Source organism: Panthera onca, chromosome D3 (assembly GCF_046562875.1).
Source record: "Panthera onca isolate mPanOnc1 chromosome D3, mPanOnc1 haplotype 2, whole genome shotgun sequence".
In the NCBI taxonomy this organism is placed as follows: domain Eukaryota; kingdom Metazoa; phylum Chordata; class Mammalia; order Carnivora; family Felidae; genus Panthera; species Panthera onca.
The window spans coordinates 76,811,299-76,832,661 of NC_138350.1; the positions used below are offsets into that span (position 1 = coordinate 76,811,299).

The 21,363-nt window shown below is 41.1% G+C and overlaps 1 protein-coding gene across 3 annotated transcripts in view; it reads right to left on the minus strand.

The window, feature by feature from the left end:
* Positions 1-1,607: 1,607 nt before the first annotated feature.
* Positions 1,608-21,363, minus strand: part of LMAN1 (lectin, mannose binding 1) — a 34,072-nt gene continuing 14,316 nt past the window's right edge. Inside the window, exons 9-14 of one of the 3 annotated variants that reach the window (XM_078435185.2) lie at positions 20,408-20,601; positions 20,218-20,288; positions 10,156-10,309; positions 5,206-5,327; positions 4,846-4,908; positions 1,608-4,177 (exon numbers count right to left, since the gene is read on the minus strand). In XM_078435185.2, coding sequence (XP_078291311.2) covers positions 4,872-4,908; positions 5,206-5,327; positions 10,156-10,309; positions 20,218-20,288; positions 20,408-20,601 — 578 coding nt within the window. In that variant the 3' untranslated portion in view covers positions 1,608-4,177; positions 4,846-4,871. Of the gene's footprint in view, positions 4,909-5,205; positions 5,328-10,155; positions 10,310-20,217; positions 20,289-20,407; positions 20,602-21,363 lie in introns of all 3 variants that reach the window. The other 2 variants (XM_078435186.2, XM_078435184.2) reach the window with 2 other exon arrangements.

A 21,363-nucleotide genomic window follows, 5' to 3' on the forward strand; every position in this document is an offset into this window, starting at 1 on the left:
AATGTTAATGTTATTTTTGAGAGAGACAGAGGGTGAACAGAGGAGGGGCGGAGAGAGCGGGAGGCACAGAATCGGAAGCAGGCTCCAGGCTCCGAGCCGTCAGCCCAGAGCCCGACGCGGGGCTCGAACCCACGAACCGTGAGATCGTGACCTGAGCCGAAGTCGGACGCTCAACCGACTGAGCCACCCAGGCGCCCCCACTTTCACTTTTAGACGCACTGCTTGGAGCTCAATGCATTCGGACCACTGCCTCTCCATTTCCATTTCTAACCCGTTTCCTCAGTGGAGGGGGGTATTGGACACTTCAGCTGACGGGGTAAAAGCCACTGCCTGGGATTCCGTCTCTTTTCCCAGTCCAGCGCAGCTCTCCTTTAGACAACATGGCAGTGTTTCACATTAAAAACCACTTTTATTTCCCAAAGAAAAGTGACCATCTGTTGCAGATCTGGCCTATGTTAACAGTTTGGTTCACAAAGTGAAATCCCCCAAGTTCTACTTTTGTGTGGGAGGGGTAATCGAGCAGCACAGAGAGACCTTCAGGTGGCAGCCACAACCCGTGGCAACTATTCGGGACTCACGCCCTGGTATTGCTGTTTTACCAAATCAAATCTCTCATGGTCTCCCCCGTCGAGAATTCCACCGAAAAAATGGGATGTCTTTAAAATCCTTTTATTCCTCAGTTTGTTACACCGGCCCTTCCACTTGGACATCCGGGAAACTCTTCGCTGCTGTGTCAAATCTTTTGATTCCTCCGGAAACATCCCAAGATTTGTGACAGGGGACAGCCGGGTGCAGGCCTACCGAAGATCTCTCATCACACCTGAATAAAATCCCAAATCTTTACGATGGCAAGGCGGGCAAGGACTCTCCCCAACGCCCCGAGCGAACTCCTCAGCCTCTAACTGGCGCCCAGGGTCTATCTGTGCATAGCCTGCTCTCGACCACCCCCTCCCAGCAGGCATACCGATCGGGCGTGACTGTCGTCTCCCCCGATTTCTTTCAAACCCATCGAATTGATTTACATCTCTTAGTTTATTCTATCCAGTATTTCTGCGTGTTCTAGCAGAAGAGGGTCTACCATTTTCTGAGACCACTTCAGAAGACTCTTTTACAACGCTCCCAGCCCGGGGGGCCAAGTAGAAAGAAAGTGAAGGTCATGCTTCGTAAGCGGCAGAGCCAAGATTTAAGCCCAGTTCTGTCTGACACCAAAGCCCTGTTCTTTCCTTTTAATACTACACGGGCTCTCAAAATTGGAATGACTTGGCTAAATAAACGGTGCTTGCCAAAGGAGATTAAAGTGCTTTTTAAAACTGCCATTAGTAATGATTAAGAGTTCCAGCTTAACTACACTTTTACCAGTATTTGGTTATTAAAGGTGAAAGCATCAAATGCAGTTTTAATTAGTTTGTGTTTTTCATTACCAGCGAGGGTAAGCTGTACCCATTTTCATTTCTACTTCTCTTTTTACGCTTCCGTGCGTTGATTCTGCGTGAGGGAGGCCGCCTAGGGTACAGCACAGAGCAACAGATGAACGCGATCACAACCAGGGCCTACTTGGAAAATAAGGAACTCCTTATTACCCGAGATCAAGGAAGGAGAAAAGTAAATTTACTAAAATATTTCTTTATTTGAATAAGGTCAATGTCATTTCTCGAATTTCAGCTAGCATCAAATAACAATCAGAAAAAAAACACTTGACAAAATGTTATCCAATTGAAATTAACAGTGGATAGAAAACCCTTTTAAACTTTAAAAGAAATATATTAAACAGGCAAACATACAGGTCTAAAAAGTTGCAAGTGGTGATTTTACATTAGATCTTATAAATAAAAAAACCCCCCATATAGTCGTTTGTTCACTATCTCCCTGCAGTAAGCATATGAACAGGAAAAGATAATCACATCTTAATATTCACAACTGTTATTGAAATTCTTTACAAAGATTGTTATCTCTGCAATGCATCGGGTCAGGCAATCCCTTATTCAAGTAATTTCTGTTTTCCCCAAGTTATCAAAAAGTACAATTGTCTGAGATAAAATGCCACAAAAATTGCAATCAGGAAAGCAAAAGGCTTTAGCAGGCGGACTCTGAGATGGGAGTTCTCACGGCTTCACCATGATCTGGTGATTTTGTAAGTTTAAAAGCCATCAACCAAAGTGCCAAGAGCTACAGGCAACAACCTGGGTTTGGTGTGTGGCTATTAATAAACCAAGAGTTTTAGTAAAAAGAACATCACTTGTTAATTATAACAGAATCAGTGCACATTTGCTAATGTCATTGATGATGACAATGTTATATTATGCTCTCAGCTCAGCTTTAAACCAACAGAACCAAAGACTTTTTTTGCATTCCTCATCCTAGTGGTTCTCAGACATTAGTGTGCTCAGAACCAGCTGAGGTGCTTGCGGAACACGACATCCTGAAGCCCCGCCCCTGAATTCTGATGCAGGTGCCCTAGAATGGAGCCCCGGGATCTGCATTCTGCACGAGCACACCATGACCCAGATGGTCCGCGGACCACACTCTGAGAGGCGCTGATGAATATACCTCCTTGAATACCTCCAAAACATCGTTTACTGTCTGAGGCTTCACAGGGAAATTTCAAGCTGAATAAGACATTCGAACAATCAGAACACAAGTACATACATTAAATAAAAGCACTAGCCATGGTGTAACTAGATCTCTTTTTAAAAGTGGCATCGGAAGCACGATGAGTTGCACTAAAAATTTAAAATCAATTTTGTTTTAATCCAAGGCACCTGTAAAATACTTGCTGGTGTGAGAGAAGTCAACAAATTCAATTATACAAAATAGTACAGAAATGAAAGGATCCTGGCAGTGACTGATTTCTCCACAGAGCGAATATTTTTCTTCAGAAAGGAAGCTACCTGAAGTCTGTGATTTGGAGGAAAAGAAACCGAATTTCAAATGATATGACGAAGAGCCTGTGCGAACTGCTTTACTAAGTGATTTTCAAGAACATGAAATTACTAAGTAAAGGAGAAAAAGGTGCATGCGCTCTCGTAGATGCGGCTGCCCGCCCCCCCACCCCCCGGGTCAGGAGCGGCCGCACGGCCCCTCCGCACGCGGTGGACGCAGGGCACACATGTCCGGTTTTCCTGCCGGATGTCCAGGCACATGTGACCACGGTTTTGTAACACCGGACAGTGTACGTGCAGCCTTTCATCTCAAGAGGACTCCCAACTGTCCCAGCCCGCAACCTCAACATGCTTCGGAAGGGTTTTGTCTTTTTGTTTTTCTACACATTAAAAGCAAATTCTGTGATGATGTCTCTGAAACGTGAATTTCAGAATGTTACTGCTACCAAGGACACACATCCGAGAAGCATGTTCTCTGTGAAAGTGACCCAAGCGGAGCGGGCAGTCACTAGAATATTCTCGTTCAGCGTTCCAGGATGAACACATTAATCTAGAAAGCAAGGCTAGGACTGTGTGCGTATACAGTAAGGAGTAGGGACTGCTGAAAAGCAGAGTTCCCCACAGCCTTCGTAGAGGCTTTAGGCAGTTAGCCCCATCTGTGGATGACATTTGAGAACAAATTCAGGAAGGTCTGGAAGAATGAAACTGTACTGTTTTGTAACACAGTATTATTTTGGCTGCTGTGACAAAGGACAGATAACTACTGAAGAGTCTTTTGCAGCCAGTAAAAAATAGGTCTACATCAGCTGTGAAAACATGAGGTCTGCATTTTAAAATGTCCTTTACCGACCGTTTCTAGAATACCTAGAACAACTATGTACAAAGACTACAATAACCCCCTTCCAGCCTGACATTTCAAGGTCAAGCTTCCTCACAAGTGCTTCACAATGTCCTTAGTTCTGGCATTAAAAAAAAAAAAGAAATCGGAACTATCAATTCTATTTTTCAAATGCTGCCTTCAAAATCTTAACACTGCTTCTACTACAGACTCCTTGATTTAAACGACACCAGATGACATGGAGTCACATTAACCAAAACGTAGTGCTAGGTTTTGCGAACTTGACCCTCAGGACATGCCATCAGAGCTGAATTTACACACTGTACAACATGGCAGAAATGAGTTCCTTAAATTACAAATAACCCGAAAATCATTTTCATTAATATTGAACGGACACTGTTGGAATGCAGGCATTCGAGAACGTGAGCAGCCGTGAAATGAACGTTACCAGGCAGAAGACCTATAAAAACCACGATCAGAGGAACGTTTTCACCTAAACGGTTTTTCAGGCAAAGAGCAGCTATTAACTTTCTTCCGAAATTCCCTTTAAAAGCGAAATGTATCATAGATAATCGGAGGGAAAAATACTTCAACACTCTGAAGCCTATTCTCTAGATCCTAAAGCTCTCAGACAAAATATTCTTTGATTTCAAAGGGAACTGCATTAAAGGCCTGCAGGACTGGGTCACAGAGTGGGAAACTCTGATCTCTAAGAAAAGACTCTGGTTACAAAATGGACATGATGGGGAGCTCTTAGACCACAGAGTTGGTGGGGGGGAGGGGGGGGCAGGAGGGCAAGTGTATTTATGTTAAATAAAGAAACCTCCAACACTGGAGACGTAGGGGTAACTTTCACATCTGGAGGGTGCCCCCAGTTTCTATTATTTACCATCTTCTTTATCAATATTCTGTTCAGTGGCTGTATTCTACTGGCCAGAAATTCACTGAAATTTAAATAGATTTATGTACTATGCACAAATTTACATGTGGTTGTCTTTGTTTTAAGGTTTATTCTTACCGCAAATCAAGGTTTAAACAGTTATTTTATACAAAATTTAATAATTTAGACTATGAAGCAATTTAAATACTTAAATTCCCTCAAAAAGACAACATTTTGTACACACATACATGATGAACACATAGGAAAATGGTGGTCAAAAGAATTTTTTGGCAGCTGCTTCTTGCTGAGTCCTAAGGAAAAAGAGAAAGAAAAAAAACCTGAAAGTTCTATATGTTTTACTTTAGAAAGAACAGGACTGTTTAAAGTTGAAATACACATTGTCTTTTGGAGTAGAAGATGCACTAAGATAAACATATGAATATTCTATATGTGCACTCCCACGTGACTGAAATAGACTAGAAACAACATTTGCTTTGTGTAAACTGAATTCTATAAGCACTGAAAGCTCTGTGATGAGCACTGAGGACTTAGAGCATTTAAAATTAAACAAGTACAGAAAAATGTTCAGTTACATGTTAGAGACTTACCTATACATGATATAACCCACGAATAACACCGTTTGTACCACTACAAATATAACAAAGTGCATCGTAGATAAACACGATGGAAATGGTGGTAGTTCTGGGCATTTTGGCCTTTCATTTGATGGCTGTAAGGCAAAGGACTTTGTGTTATGGTTAGTCAAACTGGTATTCTAGAAAAAGAAGTAAATGTGCAATCTTTACAAAATTCATGGTGAACTACATAAACTAAAGCATTTCATTTATTCATCCCATAAATATCTTCCACCCCCGTAACTTTTACCACCTTTTAAAGTTCATTTATTAATTTTGTTAGTAATCTCTACACCCAACGTGGGGCTCAAACTCATGACCCCCCCAAGATCAAGAGTCTCGTGCTCTTCGGAGTGAGCCAGCCAGGCGCCCCTACCACCTGACTTTCTGAAAGAGTAGATGATACTGAAAGGCCTCCACCTTCGTGGTCCAGTCACTAACTCGTTGCCATCTGGCCCGAATCGTCACCACAGTGACGATGAATATTTTGTGCTCTTGACGGTCACAAACCACGAATTCCCTGGACACATCCGATTTATACTTGCTGTACTAGAGTAATTATCAACAGTATCCCCTTCTCAAAAGTGTTCTGGTTCAGGCAATTACATGGTTACATTCTTCGGCACCAACATTGTGGTTGGTCATGTGGTTGCCAACATTCTTCGGTACATATGTATCCACAGCATCAACCTGGTCATTGCAACACAGGCTGAAGTTGGGAGAAAATAACCTCAAACGGAGCTAAGGGAATAGGCGATAATGCTTTGGATGAGAGGTGATGGTCAGTAAGAAAACTATTAAGTCATATTTGAAAAATATGTATATGCAAGACATATATAAAAAAATAGTTAAGAAAGACAGTATCTAAAAATATAAAGGAGACAAGATTACATGTTAAAGACCTAAGTTCTTCCCTTCTACCACATACTAGCTAATGACCTCAAGAAAGTTATTTAACATATTAATTTTCTTTCCTAAACAACAATAGATATTTTTTAAAAATCTGGTATTAGGACTTCCAGGAAGGTAGACTACATAATATGGACCAACTCACAGAAGACAACTGGCAAACCTAGAAACAAATCCAATCTAAAACGAACACCTGTCTGGGGGCGCCTAGGTTGAGCGCCCAACTCTTGATTTCAGCTTAGGTCATGATCCCAGGATTGGGCGATCGAGCCCCGAGTCAGGCTCCATGTGGAGTATAGAGCCTGCCTGAGATTCTCTTTCTTTCCCTCTGCCATTCTCTCCTGCTCATACGCGCGCGCTCTCTCTTAAGTACAAAACAAAACAAAAGACACCTGTCTGCAGGCAAAGGCAGCAAACAAGATAGCAAGAAATTAAGGGATCAGCATTTTAGGGGGGAAAAAAAGGCCAAAGGAAGACAACTTTAAGTCCATGGATCAGGGCTCAGTGGCTCAGTCGGTTAAGCACTGGACTTTGGCTCAGGTCACGATCTCTTGGTTTGTTGAGTTCAAACCCCACATCAGGGTCTGTGCTGACAGCTCAGAGCCTGGAGCCTGGCCTCAGATTCTGTGTCTCCCTCTCTCTGCCCCTCCCCTGATTATGCTCTCTCTCTCTCTCTCAAAAATAGACATTAAAAAATTTTTTTAAATAAAAAAAAAAAAAGGGTCAGAGAAGAAATTAAAATGGAAGTTAAAAAAACATTTATCGAAAGATTAATATAAATAGTCCATATAAAAAATTATGGGATAGGAGGAACATTTTCTGCTTCCACCTCTGAAGGGCTGACTAGGAACAGCTCTGTCACCTTGACAACAAGACAAAATATACGAAACACCTGTTTACAAACACCGGCCACAGGCAGTGGCCCGGAGGTAGATTCTGCATACAGGGAGGGCCCCCAGAGAGAAGCGAGTGGTCCTACTGAGCTAAGAAGTCAGATACTGTATTTTAGGGAGGCTAAGGCGGCTGTATGTGACAGAACATGAAAAAGGGTAACAGCAGAGACAGAAGTCTCTGAAGTTTGCAGAAGAGTCCTTCAAATCTTTGGCTGAATCTAATCTGTACATGCGTGGTGCAAAACTCCACATGGCTAGGGGAGAACTACTCCAAGCAAGAGGCCAGACAACTCCCAGAGCTCACGGGAAGGGCTGAGAACAGTCTATTTTCCCACCAGCCAGCCAGAGACACCACTATAGTGGGGAGAAATGAACTCTTCGACTGGTGGTTCTCAACCAGGGGCAGTTCATTTGGCCAGAGGACAGCTGGCCACGTCTGAAGACATCTGGATTGTCACGACTGGGAAGTGCCACTGGCACCCAGTGGGTAGAGGCCAATAACACACAGAACGGTTTCCCACACAAAAAAAGTTTGTGGTGCAAAATATCAACGGTGCTGAGGAATCTTAACCAGACCCATCCTAAAAGGTATGCTTAAAAAACATACCTTGAAGAGATCAAACTAACACCCCAAACTTAACTGTAGACCACAACAAAGTCGAATACTATTTAAAGGAATACAACAAAATGCAACAACCAGTAACATAAAAGTATAAATGTTTAGCATCCAATGAAAAATTACCAGGTATGCAAAGAAGGAAACTTGACCCAGTCTTACGAGAAGAATTAATCAGTAAAAATAGACCCAGAAATGACACAGATGATGGAATTACCCAAGAAAGACATTAAAACATACTGTAAACATGTCTGGGCTTACGAATGTAGAGAAAAATACAAACATGATGAGGAAATGGAAGATATAAAAAAGGGACCCAAATGGAATTTCCAGAGACTAACACATAAAAAGATACTTTGGAGGAGATTAGCAGGACATTAGACACTGCAGAAGAAAACATCAAGAAACCCGAAGACGTGGCAATAGAAGTGATCCACAACTAAAAAAAGTCTAACAGAGGTGCATTTGAGCAGCTCAGTTGGTTCAACATCTGACTCTCGATTTTGATTCCTGCGTCGGGCTCGGAGCTGACAGCAGGGAGCCTGCTTGGAATTCTCTCTCCCTCTCAAAGTAAACAAACACACATTAGAAGAAAAGAAAAGAAAAAGTCTAACAGGAAAAAAAAAAAAACCCTGAAAGAAACATGGCTAAAAATTTTCCAAATTAAAGACAGCTATAAATGCATAGAACCAAGATATTAAGCCCCAAGCAGAAGAAAAACAAAAGCAGAGCGTATCATAATGAAACTGTTGAAAATCAGTATTAGATTAAAATCTTAAAAGCAGAAAAAAACACATTGGGCACAGAAAAACAAAAGACTGACGGACTTCTCGTTAGAAATTATCGTATAAACTATGATACAATCGCACAATGGGGCTCACGTGGCTATAAAAGCAGTAAGGAAGCCATGCACACTCCTGTGGCCGCGTGGAGAAGGGAAGAAAGCAGGGAGAAGACAGACGCACAGTATATGCTACCATCCGTTAAGAGTAGGGGAAGATTTGACAATGGTTTCTGCTTATATTAGGAAAAGAAACAATGGAGGGATAAACTACAGACCGCCCCCCGCCCCAATTCATTTCTCTCATTATAGAAGTAGCTTGAGCATCTTTTCATACATGTACAAGCTTTTACTTTTTTTTTTAATGATTAAAAAAAACTGTTTATTTAGTTTGAGACAGAGGGCGAGAGCATGAGCAGGGGAGGGGTAGAGAGAGGGAGAGAGAGAGGATCCCGAGTAGGTTCTGCACTGTCAGAGTGCAGAGCGCAGAGTCCGATGCGGGGCTCGAACTCACCAACTGTGAGACCACGACCGGAGCCGAAATCAGAACCAGATGCTTAAGTGACTGAGGCACCCAGGTGCCCCAGTACAAGCTTTTCCCATGAACACCACTCATTTCTCCAGCACATTTGTAATTGGGTTGTTTCACACTCAAGTTTTAGTGTCGGTCATTTTGAGGAGACTGGATCACAAGAGGAAGCGGCAAGTCCCACAAGCACTTGTGAATTTGATAAGGGTTTGAAGGGCAGTAAGGAAGTTAAGGAAAAACTTCCAAGCAAAAGACTTAACAAGCACCACAGGCCCATTGTCCAGTGTCGTCTCTTATGCACATCCAACTTGGGTAACTGTTGCCTATTTTTATCGTTATGGCCAATCTCTAAAAACGTACCTGGGGCTTATACTTAAAAAACAGGCCTAAGAAAGTGAAGTACCCCTCCCCCCTCCTCGAAAAAAAACCAGAAGAACTTTTAAAAAGTGCACGAAGTAAGACAGGAAAAGCTGTTGGGAAAAAGAAGAGTCTCGCCTAAAGAAAGGCCACAGTCAGCCAGCATCAGACGTGTGCTTCCCACAGCCCAGGCAGAGACACAGGGGCTACTCAGCAGCCGTGAGTCTTGCTGTGTCTCGGTGAAGGGTCAAGAGATACCACTTTTTTTAAGCTGTTTATCTGACACCACTGCTGAAAATAAGACCTTTTTTTTTAAAGGAAAATTTATGGAAAGAATCTAGGAAAATAAGTCAGAAACCGCGACAGCTCCAATGATAGGAATAACAAGTTTTTTAAAAAATTCTATTCAGTAGGGTATGGGAGCATGGAACATATAGACATTTGGATCGTATGGAATAATTTCACCTTAAATATTAAAAATGAACATTAGCACTCACTAAAAAGTTCAAATATTTTCAGCAGAATACGCGTTCTCCCTGGGGCTCCTGGGTGGCTCAGTCGGTAAAGCGTCCGACTTCAGCTCAGGTCATGATCTTGCAGTTTGTGGGTTCAAGCCCCACGTCGGGCTCAGAGCATGGAGTCTGTTTCAGATTCTGTGTCTCCCTCCCTCTCTCTCTGCCCCTCCCCTGCTTGTGCTCTCTCTCAAAAATAAACAAACTTTTTTTAAAAAAAAGACTTAATAAAAAGAAAAGAAAAGAAAAGAAAAGAAAAAAGAATATGCGTTCTTCCCTTTCTAAGGAAGGCTGACAATTATAAAAGCAGAAGGAAAAGAGCTTACCATATTTCGCTGCACCAAGTGATCTATGTCCCTCTTTACTATGTGGAGGTGTTCTTTGATGTCATTGAAGTGCTGGGTCGACTCATAAACTCCCCCTGCAGATCCCGGATGCTGGAGGCCACTGACCAGTCTGACGGTGTCACTCATGGAATTCCTGAAACAGAAAATCCCCTTAAACAAGAGAAGTGCTAGAAAAATAATTTTTTCAGTCACATATTTCAAGTGGTTAGATGTATTTCTAAGCCCAATATGGTAGATTATTTAAAAAATCAGTATTTAGAAATACTGAATTGTCTTCAAGATTGGAAAATAATTTACAAAACTACAACTTAACATTGCATCTTTCTTTTACTACACAGATCATCTAAAAACAGCCACATAGGGAATACCGCTAAATAATTTGTGTTAAAACCAATATCGTAAATGGATACTGAATAATATAACAGCTGATACTTTTTTTTAAATGTTATTTTGAGAGAGAATGCGTGAGCAGGGGGAGGGGCAGAGAGAGAGAGAGGGAGGGAGAAGAGTCCCAAGCAGGCTCTGTCTGCACTGTCAGCGCAGAGCCCGACGCGGGGCTCGATCCCGTGAACCATGAGATCACGACCTGAGCCGAAACCAGAGAGTCACGTGCTTAACTGACAGAGCCACCCAGGTGCCCCGATAATGGGTGATACTCTTAATGGACTCAGATTTAAGTGTTTAATGTTGTGCAATAAAGGATTAACTCATCAGCTCTGGACTGCACAAACCCTGCATATTCCGAAGGTTTTGAGGACCCGCCTTTGAAATATCTTGCCTAATAAGGGCCTCCTTCTCTACCCGGAGCCTTGGGCCATGCCAGATGGTTTATGCTAACAATGTGATTTACGTTTTTGTTTGCATGCGGGCCATGTGGTATCAGTCTGACCTCTAGGGGGACTGGAGACTGAGCAGTTAAGGTCAGTTACCTGCGTGCTCCACGCCTATGTGACTGACCCCTAAACCCTGGACACTAAGGCTTGGGTGAGCTCCGTTGGTTGGCAAAGCTCTGTGCGTGTCACTCATCGCTGCTGGGAGGAATAAGCACTGTTCATGCAACTCTACTGGGGAGGACAGCTTGTGCCTGGTTTCTCCTGGACTCCACACCAGGCATACGCCTTCCATCTTTGCTGGTTTTATTTTATATCCTTTCATTATAATAAATCACAACTGTGCGTCCTTCTAGGAAATCACAGAACCTGGGGGTAGTCTCAGGGACCCCTTAGACAAAGGTATTTCTACCTATTTTTCTATGCAGTTCCCTCATATAGCTCTTTATACAAACCTAGAACTTCAACTAGAACCCAACTAAAGAAGCACCTGTTTCAAATACGAAGGGAAAGCTGGCTGTTTGGCATACTGGTGTGTTGGTCTCTGATGTGGTGTCTTTCTGGAGAGTAATTTTGACCTTATAGAACATTTTACTTTATGCATGACTTCAAATACAATTTCCCTGTAAGACTGCTTCCACTATTAGATGTAAGACAAAGAGTTCTAACACTGAGTGTGACCTTTGGTTACGAGTTTGAACATAACACTAAGAGACTACAAAGGTTTTTTGTTTGTTTGTTTTAAGTAATGGCAGAAATGTAACGAAACTATTTACTAAGAAAGAAAGGAAGATTCGTGAATTTCAAGTTACCCGAAAACGTCATTTTACTTAAGAAGCTCTATAAATGCAAGCAGTTTAGGTTATTAACATTTGTATTATGATACATCTCCAAGTGTAGGGATTTTTTGGTGAGGTAGATAAAATACGAGTGGATGGGCAAACTGATGGAGATGCAGGGGGTCACCACGTAATCTCTCTACTTGTGTGTATGTTTGAAAACGGCCATACTCTTTAAAAATCCTTACGGGTCTCCATAACCTCTTTGTGGCTCATCTTTCTAACTCTATTTCCTAATGCTCTATTTTATGTCTAGACTCCTGTTGTCCCTGAAGATATCTTTCACTTTAAGCCTCTGGCCCATGTTGCTTTTCCTGGTTCTGCCCTTCCCTCCAAGAGCAACATCCTAAAATGGAAAGCCTAGTTCAAATGGCTGCCTTCCTCTAGTCTCCTTCCCGTGAACCTTCAATGCCAAATGCAGCCATACCCTAAACACACACACACACACACATTTTCTTCTCTGTAACTATAAATGGATTTTCTTCCTCATTGAGCACATGCTCCCCCAGAAAAGGGGGCATGTCTCTGATTTCCTGACAATGCCTTTGACAGTTATAGTTCAATTTGGATAAATGAATAAATAAGTTATCTAACTTATTTCCCTGGAGTAAAATGTAGTTTAAAAACTAAAAGCTTTTCCAGTTAAAAAATGGGCAGAAGGCACGAACAGACATTTTTCCAAAGAAGACATCGAGATGGCCAACAGACACATGAAAAGATGCTCAACATCGCTCAGCATCAGGGAAATGCAAATCAAAACCACAATGAGATATCACCTCACACCTGCCAGAAGGGCTAAAATTAACAACATGGGAAACAACAGATGTTGGTGAGGATGCAGAGAAAGGGGAACACTCTTACACTGTTGGTGGGAATGCAAACTGGTGCAGCCACTCTGGAAAAGAGTACGGAGGTTCCTCAGAAACTTAAAAACAGAACTACCCTACGACCCAGCAGTTGCACTAGTAGGTATCTGTAGTGCAAAACATACTGATTTGAAGGGATACACGTACCCCGAGTTTACAGCAGCATTACCAACAATAGCCAAGTTACGGAAACAGCCCAAATATCCATGGACTGATGAACGGATAAAGATGATGTGGTGTACGTGTATATATATGTGTATACAAACATAGACACACACACTGGAATATTAGCTATAAAAAAGAATGAAATCTTGCCATCTGCAATGATGTGGATGAAGCTAGAGTATTATGCTAAGTGAAAGAAGTCAGAGAAAGACAAATACCATATAATTTCACTCATATGTGGAATTAAGAAACAAAACATAGATGGGAGGAAAAAAAAAGAGAAGGAAGCAAAACATAAGAAACTGAACTATAGCGAACAAACTGAGGGTTACTGGAAGGGATGGGCTGGATGCATGATGGGTATTCAGGGGGGGGCACTCGTAATGAGCACTGGGTGTTGTACGTAAGAGATGAATCACTAAATTCTACTCCTGAAACCAACATTACACTATATGTTAACTAACTAGAATTTAAATAAAACTTTGGAGAAAGAAAAAAAATTTTCATAAAAAAAACAGAGAAATACTTACACATGTAAGTAAAAGTTCAAAAAAATTAAAAAAATAAAAAACAAGAATAAGTAAAAGCTCTGCCGGAAGAAAACAAAAAAAGAGGAACTCAAATGTCAGAATTACTTAGAAAGAACAGTATATCGGGCTGAATGTTAAGTACAGTCAATCTCCAAAAATCACATTTGAGTTATATGAACAAGACTTTAAAACTTGCTACAAAATATCTCAAGTGCTTTCTGAATAAATGGCACGTGTTGGTTAAAATTTCTTAATGGCACACATGCTCGAGAAAACTCACAGGAGTCTAAGCTCTTCCATTAAAACTCAAATTAAGGATTATATTTTAATATGCCTAAATACTTAGCAAGAACAAAGTATCCCAAAATATAGAACTTCCTCACAAATCTGCATTTAAGAATATTGCTTCCCAGAAGCATGCAATTGCTTACACATAAATGTCTCTTTAATACACAAAGACTGAGTCACTTAATGTGTTCCCATTCAATCATTCATTCATTCATTCACCTGTTGACCGTGCCAACATAGATTTGGTACGTGTTATGAGCCAGGCAATTTTTAGGGACAGAAATGGAGAGAAAAGCGGAGTTCCCACCCTGCCGACACTGGTGGTCTGGCAGGAGAGCAACGTGACGGAGGCACGTCTAGAGCTCCACGAGGAAGGGGCGTTCATCTCAGCGGGGCCCTGAGAGTGGAGTGTTGAAGGATGAGGAGGGTTCCATGGAGGTGGGACTGGTGGAAGGAGGGGACAGGTCAAGTGAGAGAGAGAGAGAGAGAGAGAGAGAGGGCTGGAGAACCCTAGAGAAAAACACCCTTTGAGGGATGTAAGGAGGAGCCACAAGTGAAGAAGGCCGAACTGAAGCAGAGGGGCCAGAGAGCGAGTGCTGCATGGGGACGTCTTAAAATGTCCCCAGTGAAAGGGGTGGGAAAGCGCCGGCTGCCCCAGGAAGCCCTTCCCAGTGAAGACGGGACGGAAGGTGATCAGTAGGGGTACGATGGCAAATCACTGTGGTTTGGAAGTGAAGACAGGTAGTTTGGTCTACTCTTTTAGGAACTCAGATAAAAGGGAAGAAAAAAGAAAAGCAACAGTTAAAAAGGTCAATTAAATTAGTTTAAAATTAGTTTTAGATACCAGAAAAGCAAACCCTTTTACAAATGGAAGCCGCAGCACTGAAAGAAAGTTAAAGGTAGAAGACAGAGAATCACTGATGGAACAAGGGTCAGCAGTGGTAGAAAGAAGGGGATCCAGAGCTAAGGATGGGCCTGGTCTACCCTATGTGTCGAGGGGTGGAGCAAAGAAAAGGGACGTGGAGGGGGCGAAGGAGGGCCTGGGTTACAGGGCCTGAGGACAGGATGAGTATCCTGGGTGAGATAACGTGATGATCAGGAAGGAATAAAGGTTGTTAAGCACTTAAGTATCGCATTACAGGGCCAGGTTGAAGGTACAGAAACGGGTAACCAAGAGCAAGGTCCCAGAAGAATATGTGAAGATATTTATGCAAGGGGTGCGTGGGTGGCTCAGTCTGCTAAACATCTGACTCTTGATCTCCTCGGCTCAGGTCACCATCTCACAGTTCGCAAGTTCAAGCCCCACACGGGGCTCCGCGTTGACAGTACAGAGACCCTGCTTGGGATTCTTTCTCTCCATCTCTCTCTGCCCCTCCCCAGCTCGTGCTCTTTCTCAAGATAAAAAAAAAAAAATAAAAATGCCTAGCACAGTACCTAGAATGCAAAAGGCACTCAATAAATTAGGTAAAAGTAAACATGAAATGTTCAACACCCCCTACTCACCGGAAAGGGCATTTATACTTTGAATTCAATATTTAAAAAATATAACTAATTAACAGATGACACAAACCAACACACAAATGGTAGAGCTTGAAAAGCATTTGTAAAAAAAAAAAAAAAAAAAAAAAAAAGAAAAGCATTTGTAACTCTGTTCATTGAAAAGGCCTAGAAGTGGGGCACCTGGCTGGCTGAGTCAGTAAAGCATGTGACTCTTGACATCTGAGCTGTGAGTGTGAGCCCACATTTTTTAGTTTACCACTAAAAAAGATACATCATAACATAACATAACATAACATAACATAACATAACATAACATAACATAACATATAAAATAAAATGGTCTAGAAGCAATGACAACCCAGTAGCAACAAGCACCAGACTGTCTATACAATATACTCCATTTCCTAGTAAAAGAAAAGGGATCCAGGGGCTCCTGGGTGGTTCAATCAGTTAAATATCTGACCTTGATTTTAGCTCAGGTCATGACCTCACAGTTTGTGAGTTCAAGCCTGGCGGAGCCTGCTTGGGATTCTCTCTCTCGCTCTCTCTCTCTCTGCCCCTCCCCTGCTCACGTGAACACTCTCTTTCTCTAAATAAACAAACTTAAAAAGAAGACAAGGGATCCAAAGAAAAATGCCTTTTGCCACGTGTGGGATGGAAATGTATAAAAGAAACATGGAAAAGTCTTTCTTTCTTTTTTTTTTAAGTAGGCTCCATGCCCAATGAGGGGCTTGAACCCATGATCCTGAGATCATGAGTCTCAAGCTCTACTGACGGAGCCAGCCGGGTGCCCTGAAACCTGGAAAGTCTTACACCTTAAAGAAAAGAAGCTATCAAACACTACTAAGTTCTGGGGTTATTTCAAAATGACATAGGAGCTAACGGGCTGCTAGTGACCAAAGACGAGCCTCTCTGAATATCACTTGTAAAGACTAAGAATCATAAGGGCAAAATATGTTAAAATCCATGGGTTGAAAAGAAAGAAAACCACCCCTCACTACCTCATCATTTAACCTTGCACGGTGCCAGGACACCAACTCATGATTTTGAAAAATGGTAAGGAAAAAAGAGTCAAGTATTTATTCTGCCTTTCTTGGACTGTTTCAGAATAACAAACAAGTGATGGGAGAAATCCTTTTTAACCGGACAGGGAACCTGAGAAGAGAGTGCCACCTTTCAACGACCTCTAAGGAAATGAGGGATTTAGGCTCCAGCCATCACCGTCACTAAAATTTGGAGAAACTGATGAGGGTAATTCATAATGAATAGCTCAGGCTGACACCAACCAGTTATTAATAACTGTTGAACCTGGGGGCATGGGGATATGAGGGAAGGCTTTCATGCTCAACTTCTCTGTATGTGTGAAAATTTCTAAAGTGAAAATAACAATTGGCAAGGCTTTCCGGTATGCTAGAAAATAGCACTTCAAAGTAAGGGGATAAGGAAACTAGTTCTGACTGTTGTGACCTTCTATCATTCAGAGCTTTTTTTCCTTTTTCTGTAAATTGAAGGGGACTGTACCTCATGCTTCTGCTCAAAAAATTCTATGATTCTCTCTAAGGATATGACAATCCATAAAGACACAAATCACCCTTTCCATAAAAGGCAAGTATTTCCTGTCTCTTTACAGTTTTTTTTCTGAAGCTTAATCCAGAAGGAAAAAACTCTAGAGGACAAATTTAGAAACTCGAGTTCAGATTTTACACTCACTTATGGTAGGCATGACATTTGTTCTCAATCGGCAAGTGGGAATTTACAAGGATTGCTAACTACCCTAAATAAGTCCTTCATGGATAATACAGTCGGATGGCTAGGATGACCACTAATTGAATCTTAAGATGTTTTAGTACGACTCTTTAAGTGAAACAAGCAAAGCACAAAAGGGTATCTAGAATATGCCACCATTCACATACGAAAGAAGGGGATCTAAGGAAATACACATGTGCAGAAGAAACACAGGATGAACAAACTAGAAGTTAATGGGACAGGTGACCAACAGGGGGTGGGTGGGAAAAGGCTAGAAAGAAGGGGAGAAGTGGGGATGGGTGCTAGTGGTGAAGAGGGAGCTATACTTCAGTGAACACATACATTTCAACTCTTAGAACCTTGCAGAACATAGTATTTACATTCCCTTCACATACCCAAAATACACACACTGAAAATCAACCAGGATGTAGGAAGAACACAAACACTACCAAAGAAATCTAACTGTATTCTAAATGCATATCCTAACCACACTGAAGACAATGGGGAAGAGGAGAAATGAACTAAGTAACTGTCTGGAAAATAGGGTCTGCATTACAGACTGTAAGTCTAGAGGCAAAAGGAACTTTACATAAATCCATCAGTAAATATGTTTCTCACAGTGATAGAAGTTGACAATTTGAAACCACTTTATGGGTACGTTACGTGCACACTAAAATTAGTAAAAAAAAAATCATAGGTAAGAACCAGGTTTCTCCCTCTCAGAGAAAGAATTTTCAAATCAGGAAGGACGAGGTAACAAATCAACGCTGTAATGTTCAGTCCAGTCTGGTCCAACCAGAATCCAAAGTGTGTGGTTAATCTCGGGGTTTTTTTTTTTTTTTAAATGCAAATGTAGAGTGATGGGTACAAAAATAAAGATTATCGTATACATGTGGGTTATTACACATTCATATATTCCAGACCTCTGTCTACTGAGATATCTACAAGCAGTGGCACCACAGTGGTAATGAGCACACCTAGTGCCCAGATCTAGGGTTTCTAAATACTTTTCTCCAATAAAAGGAATCAGGGCTCACTGAAGAAGTGGTTGATTCTAGAGCTGGGACAGAGAAAATACAAGATGTGCCTGAAACACAGTGTAACACCAGAAAGTAAAGAAATGCTTTAAAAAAAAAGATGGGGCTTGTTGAAAAAACACAGAAGCCAACCTGAAGGAGTTCTTAATTACCAGAGTTGAACAATGTGAGCAACAAATAATGATAATATTGGATCGCAATCCACAGAATATCCATGGGTCCATATGAAATAAATGATTGACTGAATAAATAAATGGGGGAGAACAGAAAGCTGGTCCTTACGGAATTCCAAAAAATACGTGGGAAGGAATGATGAAAATAGGAAAAAAATAGCTTTTGGGAAACATCTCATTCTTGTTTCAGGCACAACATCAATGGAGGCTACAATTAGCAAGCAAAAGTTTAAACTAAAACAGGACATTACAAACTTACATAGTCTCAAAGTATCTTTTCTGAAATATAATTAATCACCAAGGGAAAAACAGTAACTTTAAAGTAGAGAAAGCAGGAAGAAACCACCATAATCAAGTGATCACAGCCAATGTCAACGGGAGCGAGACATACTGACATCATGAACATGATACGATGGTGCATTCTTCTCAAAAGCGTAGAACCTCCATCCAATCGTGAGTAAACACCAGACAAACCCAAACCAAGAGGCAGTGGACCAAAAAAGCGCTCACTGCAGAAACTGTCATGGGCATGAAAGACAAGGAAGGAAGGAAGGACTATCTCAGACTGCCGAAGTCTAAAGGGAAATATCTAAATGCAATGTGTGTTGCTGGACAGGATCCTGGAACAGAAAAAAAGGCATTCGTGGAAAACAGGCAAAAGCTGAGTAAGATCATTAGCTAACAGTACCGTACCAATGTTAATTTCTTAGTTCTGACTGTGCTATGGTTACGTAAGGTGTCAACATTAGGGGAAGGTGGGTGAGGGATATATGGAAATTATACTATTTTTGCAATGTTCAAAGTCTAAAATTATATGAAACTAAAGACTTTTAAAAATAATGCCACATGATCCAGTCTATTTCTGAAAGGATTTAACTATTCGTTTAGAGTCATAAATATTTTAATCGTGAGTTCGCAACTCAAAGATTTTTTAAAATGCCAAATAGCACAAGGGAAAGAAGTACCAGTTTGCAGTTATAAGTTGGGTTGCCTCTAATCTCTAGGTGTAGATATTATCACCTTCTGTTTAACCTAATACTGTTTAGTTTTCCAGGGCTAAAGAACTCACCTCGACATTCTTGTTTGTCAAGGGTTGTATTGGTCGGGGCAGTGCTCTGAAGTGTTAGCTTATGAAATGTAACATTTTGGCTGTTTCTCTACACTAGGCATCAAAAGCTGTTAATTATCTGCCTAAGTGAATACTTTTTAGAAACTTATCAAAGTTCCACAGACACAGTAGCTCCTCTCTGCTCCAACTCTTTGTTGGGTACAACTCTCAGGGTACAAGATGGAGTGAAAGAGAGGTAGTCACATACAGCGTATTTCCTTCCATATGGTTTTTATTCCATCAAAAAGTTCCTGCATGAGGTATGTTTGTATTGTCGCCCTACAATACTATGCACGTTTACTCTTCCAGCATTTTTTCATAGAATTGCTATACATTACATATATTCTTGTTATTTTAGAAATGTATGAATATTCCTGGCTGTCAAGTAGCTGTGACAAACATATTTTCTTGTAAGTTGCTAAAGCAATTTTTCTGGTGTTCACTTTGGCACAAAGCACAAAAGTACTGAAGCATTTTTTTCTTTTCTGCCTTAGAACAATTTGAAAATTTAGGGATGTTGGTAGCTTTTAAATATCAAAGTTCTTGTACTTTACATTCCCCTATTTCAAAATGAATCAAAAAAAAAAAAACAAAAAAAACTAGGGGCACCTGGGTGGCTCAGTTGGTTAGGCGACTGACTTTGGCTCAGGTCATGATCTCATGGTCCGTGAGTTCGAGCCCCGAGTCGGGCTCTGTGCTGACAGCTCAGAGCCTGGAGCCTGCTTTAGATTCTGTGTCTCCCCCTCTCTCTGCCCCTCCCCTGCTCATGCTTTGTGTTTCTCTGTCTCTCAATAGTAAATAAACGTTAAAGAAAATTAAAAAAAAAAAATCTAAAACATGATTCTTATCCCCATGCAGAATTCTTACAATAATAATGTGCTTGCATATATACAGAGAGAAGTCATGAATTTTGGATAAATTTATCACTTAACACTCGGCGATTACTTTTGTTGACTTACTTCATTTCATTTACTTGTCTCAGAATCTCATGCTGAGTGTTCACAACAGTATCCATCTCCTGCTGAGTGATCTGGAGGGAAAACAAAAGAATCCAGTTCTGTACAAACATACTGCATAGCAAGCAACCTTTCTTTTCTACTTCTCCATCAGAGGCCACCTAAGGCTCATACGTATATTTGGAAAGCCTACCTGTCCATGCTGCCCTGGGATTCCTGCTCCTCTTTTAGAGATCTCCTCGGTCAAGGAAGACACGTATCTTCTCTGTTCATCAAGAATCATATCTAATTGTCGGTTCAGTTGCTTGATTTCAAGATGGATACGATTCTGTCCTTCAAAGATTTGTCTCAGCTCACGATCTCCTACACTCTCAAATATTTCATCTGCTGAAATGGAAATTGCAACTTAAAATTATTAAACTCACCAACACATGTAGTTTTTGAAATACCGTAAGTTACTAAAGTATCAATATATAATAAAATTAGGGGTGCCTGGGTGGTTCAGTCGGTTGAGCGTCCGACTCATGATTTCGGCTCAGGTACTGCACGATCCCAGGGTCGTGGGATCAAGCCACATGTCAGGCTCTGCACTGAGCATGGAGGCTGTTTGAGATTCTCTCCCTCTATCACTCCCCCCTGCTTCCATCTCTCTCTCTAAAATAAATAATAGTAATAAAAAAACACATACGTCACCACTATGTTGTACTCCAGTGGTACGACCTCCCCAACAGTAAACATGCAAGATCATCAATTCAATCAGGACAAAATTATTATTTGTTTTTCGCCATCTCTGCCGGTTGAATACTCACTATAAATTAGTTCTGAATTTTCACCTAAAAATAATTCTTTCAAATATACTGTATAATTCTACTTATATGAAAGGGTAAAACTCATCCACGTTAATGGATATCAGAACAGTGGTTTTGCCTCTGTGAAGAGGGCACTGGCTTGAAAGAGGCACGAGGGAAGTTCTCGGGGTGAGAAAAATATTCTACGTGCTGATCTGAGTGACAGTTACACAGGTATACGTTTGTCAAAATTCATCAAACTACGCTCTTAAAATCTGTGCATTAAAATTATTTTTAAATTATTACTTATGTAATTAATTAAAAAATGGAGTTGAGAACAGCACATTTTCCTTTCATACCT